We start from the raw sequence: 7,837 nt of genomic DNA on the forward strand, positions 1-7,837 counted from the left end.
GGGGGGGGGTGCAGGGGGGTTTATTCCACGTCTCGCCGCTGGGGGGGGGGGGTCGGGGGGGGGTGTGTCAGGAAAGTGGGGGGCGGCTGGGGGGGGGGGGGTTTACAGGGCCGTTTCGGGGGCCTTGTCATCGTCGGGGGGGCAGTCGATGAAATCCGCCAGCATGGTGGCCGTCTCGTCCAGCTCCTGGGGGGGCCGGGGGGGGGGGTTCAGGGGGGGTCTGGGGGGGGGGGTGTCACTGCCCCCCCCCCTCCCCGAGACCCCCCCACTGGATCCCTCTGCACCCCCAAACTGCCCCAACACCCCAAAATTGCCCACTCTGCCCCCCTCCATCACCCCTAATTTCCCCCCCCCGGACCCCAAACTGCCCCCCCCAACACCCCCAAACAGCCCTCTGGCCCCCAAACCGCCCCCCAGCACCCCCAAACCAGCCCAACACCCCCAAACAGCCCCCCTCACCCCAGCACCCCCAAACCGCCCCCCCTCACCCCCGACCTGCCCCCCAGCACCCCCAAACCTCCCCCCCTCCCCCCCAAACCGCCCCCTCCTCACCCCAGCACCCCCAAACTGCCCCAACACCCCCAAACCTCCCCCCTCACCCCCAAACCACCCCCCAGCACCCCCAAACCGCCCCCCCAGCACCCCCAAACCTCTCCCCCCCCCCCCCCCCGTACCTCCTCTTTGTCCCCGGGGGGAGGGGGTTCCTCCTCCAGCTGGGGGGGGGCGGGGGCGGGGGGGCTGCCGGGTCCCCCCGGGGGAGCAGGGGGGGGTGGGGGGGCCGCATCCAGGGCGGGGGGAGGCACCTCGGGGGGTTCCAGGAGGGGGGGCGGGGGGAGGGCGGGGGGCTCCTCTTCTTCCTCCTCCTCCCCCCCCACTTCCTGGGGGGCTTTGGTCCCCTCTTCTTCCTCTTCCTCTTCCTCTTCCTCCTCGGGCGGGGGGGGCGGGTGACCTTCCTCCACCTCCATCACCAGGGCACCCGTGTCCCCCGGGGGCTGGGGGGGCTCCTCGGGCAGGGGTTGCCCTTCTTCCGTACCCCCTTCCTCTTCCTCTTCCTCTTCCTCCTCCTCTTCCTCCTCGGAGAGACCTTCATCCTCCTCGTACTCCTCCTCATCCTCCTCGTACTCTTCCTCGCACAGCTCTTCCTCCTCGTCGAACTCTTCCTCTTCCTCCTCCTCCTCTTCTTCCTCCTCTTCCTCAAAGAACTCTTCCTCCCCGAACTCCTCTTCCTCCTCTTCTTCCTCTTCCTCTTCTTCCTCTTCCTCGCTACTATTGATATTAATCACGGCTGGATCGGGCTCTCCGGCGATCCCCGAAGATTCCGGGGGTGCAACCGGAGGAATAACGGGGGGCAACGCCGGCGGGGGGGGCAGCGGTGGCGGCGGCGGCGGCGGAGGAGGAGGAGGAGGAGGAAGAAGAGGAGTTTGGGGGGGGCCCCGGTTCTTCGGGGGGTTCGGGGGGAGCAAGAGGAGGCGAAGGAGGAGGCGGAAGAAGGGGCCCCCCGCTTTTAGAAGCCGGGGGGGGCGAAGGGGGTACCCCTCGTTTGGGAACGATAACGACGCTGTCATCCGAATCGCTCTCTAACGAGATTTCCACGTCCGACGGTTCTTCTTTGTCGTAGTGGACAAAAACGGGGCGCCGGGGGCGTCCCCCCCCTGCGGGACCCCCCTCTTCTTCACTTCCCGGGGTTTGCCCGATTTGGGGAGTTTCTCCCGAAAAAGGGGGTTCTTCGGTTAACGGAGGTAAACGGGGAGTTCCCAAAGGATTGGATGAAGAAATTCGGGGTACCCCAGGAAAAATAGGAGGGGGGAGAGAACGAAATGGGGGGGCTGAAGGTTCCGGGGGGGGTCCCGGAATGGAAGTGGGGTGCAGGGGGGGTACCCAAGGTCGGGCCAGGGCGTTCGCCACCACCAAAGCTTCGGTGCAGACGGAGGAGACCTGGGGGGGGGGGGGGGTGTTATTGGGGTGCTGGGGGGGAATTTGGGGGTCCCTTGGGATGGGATTGGGGGGGGGGGTTTGAGGGTCCCGGATGGAGGGCAGGGGATTTTGGGGGGGGGGGGGCATGTGGCTGGGATTAGGGGGTCCTGGGGGGGGATATTGGGGTGCTGGGGAGGAATAAGGGGTACCTGGGGGATGGGGAGGGTCCGGGGGGGTCCCAGAAAAGAGATGGGGGGGGTCCTGGGGGTCCCAGCCAAGGATTGGGGGGGCTCCCGAGGGGTCTGGGGGGGGGTCCCAAATAAGAAGGGGGGGGCCTGGGGAGGGTCAGGGGTCCCAGCCAAGGATTGGGGGGTCCCAGGGGGGTCCCATATAAAAAGGGGGGGTCAGGGGTTCCAGCCAAGGATTGGGGGGTCCCGAGGGGTCCCAAATAAGAAGGGGGGGGGCCTAGGGAGGGTCAGGGGTCCCAGCCAAGGATTGGGGGGTCCCAGGGGGGTCCCATATAAAAAGGGGGGGTCAGGGGTTCCAGCCAAGGATTGGGGGGTCCCAGGGGGGTCCCAAATAAGAATGGGGGGGGCCTAGGGAGGGTCAGGGGTCCCATTCAAGGACTGGGGGGTCCTGGGGGGGTCCCATATAAGAAGGGGGGGGTCTGGGGTCCCAGCCAAGGATTGGGGGGGTCCAGGGAGGGAGGGGGGTGCATTTCTGGGGGTATCCCAGCCCCGTCTCACCTGCAGGGCCGGATCGCGCTGGCCCTGGCCGAAAGCTCGGAGGGCGCAGTGAAGTGGGGGGGCCCCAGCGGGGGCGGGGGCCAGTACCAGGGCTAACAGGAGCTGATAAAGAGCGGCCCGACACGGGGGGCTGGCGTACGGGGTACCGGGGGGGCCCGCGCCCGCGCCGGGGGGGGCCGGGGGGGACATCGGTCTGCGGAAGTCGAAGCAGCAACGGCACCACCAGCTCCTGGAGTCGCTGCAGGGCAAGGCGGGGGGGGGGGGAATTAAAAAAAAAAAAGGGGGGTGTTAAGGGGAGGGGGAGCACCCCTAAAATCCTGGTGGGGGTGTGGCCGGGCTCCCCCCCCCCCAAAAATGTGCGTGTGTGTCATCCCCCCCCACCCAAGACACCCCGTTTCGGCTCCTTACCCTGTGCGTCTCCTCCTTGATCAGCGGCCCCCCCGTCAAGATGGCACGCCGCAGGGCTGGGGGGGGGGGACACGGGGCTCAGCGACGGGGTGATTTTTTTGGGGGGGGGTGTCCCCCAGTTTCTCTCTGACCCCCCCTCTTTGCATCCCACGATATCAATAAAGGTCTCGGGGAACCGGGGCGATGGCGGGGGGGGTGCAACAGGGCTCCCCCCCACACACACCTTTTCTGTGTGTCTGGGGGGGGGCCTGAAATAGCAGGGGGGGTCCTGGACAAAAGGGGGGGGCCCTGGACAAAAGGGGGGGTCCGTGTCCCCCCCCCGTACCTCGCAGCGCAGCCCGACACACGTCACTGTTGGCCGCCGGCTCCAATTTCCGGTGGAGGGTGGGGGCGTCCCCCCCGTCCCCCAGTTTGGGTCGTTTTGGGGCGCTGGGTTTGGGATCCGCCTTCAGCTACGGGGAGAAAAAAAAAAAAGGGGGGGGTACAGGGTGGGGGGTAAGGGGAAAATGGGGGTACAGGGAGAGGAGGGGGGGTCCTGGAGAATTGGGGGGGGGGGTTACCTTGATGCCGTCGGCCGGGGGGGTGATGTCGCTGAGGAGGTGGGCGAGCAGCACCTCGGCGGGGGCCCCGGCACCCTGCAGCACCCCCGAAGCGGCACCCGCCACCTCCACCCACAGCTCCAGCACCTCGTAGAGGCGGGTGCGCACCGCGCTGGGGGGGGGGATATGGGAAAATTGGGGGGGGGGGGGGGATTAGGGGATCCCCCCCCCTCAAAGCTCCCTGTTGTGTCGTGTCCTGTCCCCCCCCGCCCCGCGATGCTCTCGGGGAAGCCTAAATCTGTGACGCCCCCCAGCCAAGGGACCCCCAAACTTCCCTGTGTGTCCCCCACCAGGGACCCCCAAACCTCCCCATGTCCCCCCCAGGGACCCCTAAACCTGTGTGTCCCCCCCAGGGACCCCCAAACCTCCCCATGTCCCCCCCAGGGACCCCTAAACCTGTGTGTCCCCCCCAGGGACCCCCAAACCTCCCCATGTCCCCCCCAGGGACCCCTAAACCTGTGTGTCCCCCCCAGGGACCCCCAAACCTCCCCCTGTCCCCCCCAGGGACCCCTAAACCTGTGTGTCCCCCCCAGGGACCCCCAAACCTCCCCATGTCCCCCCCAGGGACCCCTAAACCTGTGTCCCTCCCAGGGACCCCCAAACCCCCTTGTGTCCCCCCCCAGGGACCCCTAAACCTGTTCCCCCCCCCAGGGACCCCTAAATCTCCCCGTGTCCCCCCCCCCCAGTGACCCTTGGGACCCCCAAACCTCCCCGTGTCCCCCCCAGGGACCCCTAAACCCCCTTGTATCCCCCCCAGAAACCCCCAAACCTCCCTGTGTCCCCCCCCCCAGTGACCCTTGGGACCCCCAAACCTGTGTGTCCCCCCAGTGACCCCCAAACCCCCTTGTGTCCCTCCCAGGGACCCCCAAACCTCCCCACGTGTCCCCCCAGGGACCCCCAAACCTCCCTGTGTGTCCCTCCAGTGACCCCCAAACCTCCCCACGTGTCCCCCCAGGGACCCCCAAACCTCCCCACGTGTCCCCCCAGGGACCCCCAAACCCCCTTGTATCCCTCCCAGGGACCCCCAAATCTGCCTGTGTCCCCCCCTCGCAGCGACACCCAAATCTCCTCACGCCCCTCCAGCCACCCCAGGGACCCCCAAATCTCCCCGTGTCCCCCCTCCCAGTAACCCCAGGGACCCCCCAAATCTGTGTGTGTCCCCCCCCCCCGTACCTGAAGGGTTTCTCCTGCCCCGGCAGCGCGGCCTCTCGGGCGCCGCTCCAGGCGCTCAGCACCTGGGGGAAGAGGCGGCCCAGGACGCTGCCCCAGCGCACCAGGCGCGCCCCACATCTGGGGGGGGGGGGGGGTTAGGCTGGTGCCACGGGCCCCCAAAGCACCCCATAGCACCCCACAGCACCCCACGGCACCCCCATAGCAGCCCACGGCCCCCCACAGCACCCCACAGCACCCCCATAGCAGCCCACAGCCCCCCCCCCAGCAGCCCCATAGCACCCCACGGCCCCCCCATAGCACCCCATGCCCCCCCTAGCATCCCACAGCCCCCCCATAGCACCTCATGGCCCCCCCATAGCACCCCATGGCACCCCACGGCCCCCCCATAGCACCCCATGCCCCCCCAGCACCCCACAGCCCCCCCATAGCACCTCATGGCCCCCCCCCAAGCCCCCCCATAGCACCCCACGGCCCCCGCACAGCACCTCATGGCCCCCCCATAGCACCTCATAGCCCCCCCATAGCACCCCATGGCACCCCACGGCCCCCCCATAGCACCCCATGCCCCCCCAGCACCCCACAGCCCCCCCATAGCACCCCACAGCACCCCACAGCCCCCCCATAGCACCTCGTGGCCCCCCCATAGCTCCCCCATAGCACCCCACGGCCCCCGCACAGCACCTCATGGCCCCCCCACAGCACCTCATAGCCCCCCCCATAGCACCCCATGGCACCCCACGGCCCCCCCATAGTACCCCATGCTCCCCCAGCACCCCACAGCCCCCCCATAGCACCCCATGGCACCCCACGGGCCCCCCCCCACCCCATAGCACCCCATGACACCCCACAGCCCCTCCTAGTATCTCATAACCCCCCCATAGCACCCCATGGACCCCCCACAGCACCCCCTGGCCCCCCCCATAGGACCCCACGGCCCCCCCCCCCGCACCCCATAGCACCCCCATAGCACCTCAGGGCCCCCCCAGAACCCCCCCATAGCCCCCCACACCCTCCCCACAGCACTTCGTAGCCCCCCCCATAGCACCCCACGGCCCCCCCACAGCCCCTCACTCCCCAGTTCCCCCCCCCCCCACCCCAGCTCCAGTACCTCCAGTACCCCCAAAACCCCCCAATTCCCCCCCCTCCCAATTCCCCCCCCCCCCCATACCCCAATTCCCTTCCCAGTCTCCCCCACAGCCCCCCCCAAATTGTTCCCCCCCCCCCCCCAAAAAAAAACCAACCCCCCCCAACTCACGCCAAGATGAGCGACGCCAAGACATCCAACGCGTCCAGATGAACCGACGGCAGCAGCAACATTTTTAGGGGACCGTCCCCAAACCAGTTCTTGGAAGGGGGGGGGAACAAAAAAGGGGGGGGTCAGGAATTGGGGTGACCCCTCTACAACCCCCCCACAACCTCAGCAAAGGGGAATGTTGGGGTCTGTCACCCCCCCGCACCCCAACTTACGATGTTTTTGCTGGTGACGTTGAGAGCGCGACAGACGAGATCTAAAATATCTTGGACGGGGACGGTGACGGGCGCCACGAAATCTTTGCTGGAAAGGGGGGGGAAAAAAAAAGGGGGGGTCGGGGGGGGGGTTCAAAAAGGGTGGGGGGGGGTGTTGGGAAGGTTTTGGGGTACCTGAGCAGGAGCTGGAGCACCCGAGCGAGCCCCGAAAAGCGGTTGTGAAGGGTGAGGACGAAACCGGTGTCGCCGTCCTGGGGGGCCGGCAGCAGCATTTCCACCCCCGGCCCCTCGTAGGGCAGCGGGTCTGGGGGGGGGGGGGGAAGCAAAAAAGGGGGGGGCAGGGTTAGTGATGGACGGGGCCCCCCCAAAATCTCATCTGTCGGCATCTGGACACCCCCAAAATATCCCTAAGGATCTCTCCGGTGTCCCCAAAATATTTAGTGGGGTCTGGGGGTGAATGATGACCCCCCCAGCTTCAAACCGGCTCCCGTCCGGGGTCTCTCCAGCCCCCCAAAACCCCCCGGGGTCCCTCCAGCCCCCCCAAAAACTCTCCTTGGGGTCTCACCACCCCTTTGCCCCCCCCAGGCCCCCCCAGCACCCCCCTGTGCCCCCCCAAATTGCTCCTTGCTTCATCTCCATTCTCTGACCACCCCTTTAAACCCCTTCAACGTCCCTCCATACCCCCCCAAATCCCCCCCAACCCCCCCCCCAGGGGTCTCTCCAGCCCCCCAAAACCCCCCCCCGGGGTCTCACCACCCCTCTGCCCCCCCCCAGACCCCCCCAAAACCCCTCCTGTGCCCCCCCAAACCACCCCCTTGCTTCATCTCCATCCCCTCACCACCCCTTAAACTCCTCTGACCTCCCTCCGTACCCCCCCAAAACCCCCTGGGGTCTCTCCAGCCCCCCAAACCCCCCCCCCCGGGTCCCTCCAGCCCCCCCAAAAACTCTCCTTGGGGTCTCACCACCCCTCTGCCCCCCCCCACAACCCCCCCTGTGCCCCCCCCAAACCACCCCCTTGCTTCACCTCCATCCCCTCACCGCCCCTTAAACCCCTCTGGCCTCCCTCCGTACCCCCCAAACCCCCCCAAAACCCCTCCTTAGACCCCCCCCATCGCCCCCCCCCCCCCAAAAAAATGCCGTGCCCCCCCCCCTAACCGATCTCGCTGCCCTCGAAGAGCGCCCCGAGCAGCCCGTGCAGGGTGGCCAGCAGCCCCTGCACCTCCTGGTTCCAACACTCCGTGTGCCGCAGCCCCTGCGAAAAACCCCGACCCAACGCCGGCAGCAGCGCGTAGCACTCGCACGCCAACTTGGGGGGGGGTGCGCGAGCTCAGGACCCCCCCCCCCCAAATATCTCAGGCCCCCCCAAATACCTCAGGCCCCCCCAAAATAGTCTACAACCCCCAGGATATCGCACACCCCCCAAAATACCCCATAACCCCCCAGAATACCCTGCCATCCCAAAATACCCTGTACCCCCCCAAAATATCCCACCCCCCCCAAAATACTCCACACACCCCCCAAAATACCCCA

At 67.6% G+C, this 7,837-nt stretch overlaps 1 protein-coding gene across 1 annotated transcript in view; it reads right to left on the bottom strand.

Annotated features, from left to right (window-relative positions):
* Nucleotides 1-66: 66 nt before the first annotated feature.
* The window catches only part of LOC129197880 (proline-, glutamic acid- and leucine-rich protein 1-like), an 8,506-nt gene continuing 735 nt past the window's right edge, over nt 67-7,837 (bottom strand). Inside the window, 13 exon segments of the mRNA XM_054806682.1 lie at nt 67-186; nt 675-1,394; nt 1,396-1,935; nt 2,661-2,814; nt 2,846-2,898; nt 3,069-3,124; nt 3,394-3,520; nt 3,629-3,779; nt 4,841-4,957; nt 6,096-6,184; nt 6,308-6,395; nt 6,482-6,611; nt 7,463-7,633. Coding sequence (XP_054662657.1) covers nt 103-186; nt 675-1,394; nt 1,396-1,935; nt 2,661-2,814; nt 2,846-2,898; nt 3,069-3,124; nt 3,394-3,520; nt 3,629-3,779; nt 4,841-4,957; nt 6,096-6,184; nt 6,308-6,395; nt 6,482-6,611; nt 7,463-7,633 — 2,480 coding nt within the window. The 3' untranslated portion in view covers nt 67-102.

The sequence above is a fragment of the Grus americana genome, chromosome 30 (assembly GCF_028858705.1).
Source record: "Grus americana isolate bGruAme1 chromosome 30, bGruAme1.mat, whole genome shotgun sequence".
Taxonomy (NCBI): domain Eukaryota; kingdom Metazoa; phylum Chordata; class Aves; order Gruiformes; family Gruidae; genus Grus; species Grus americana.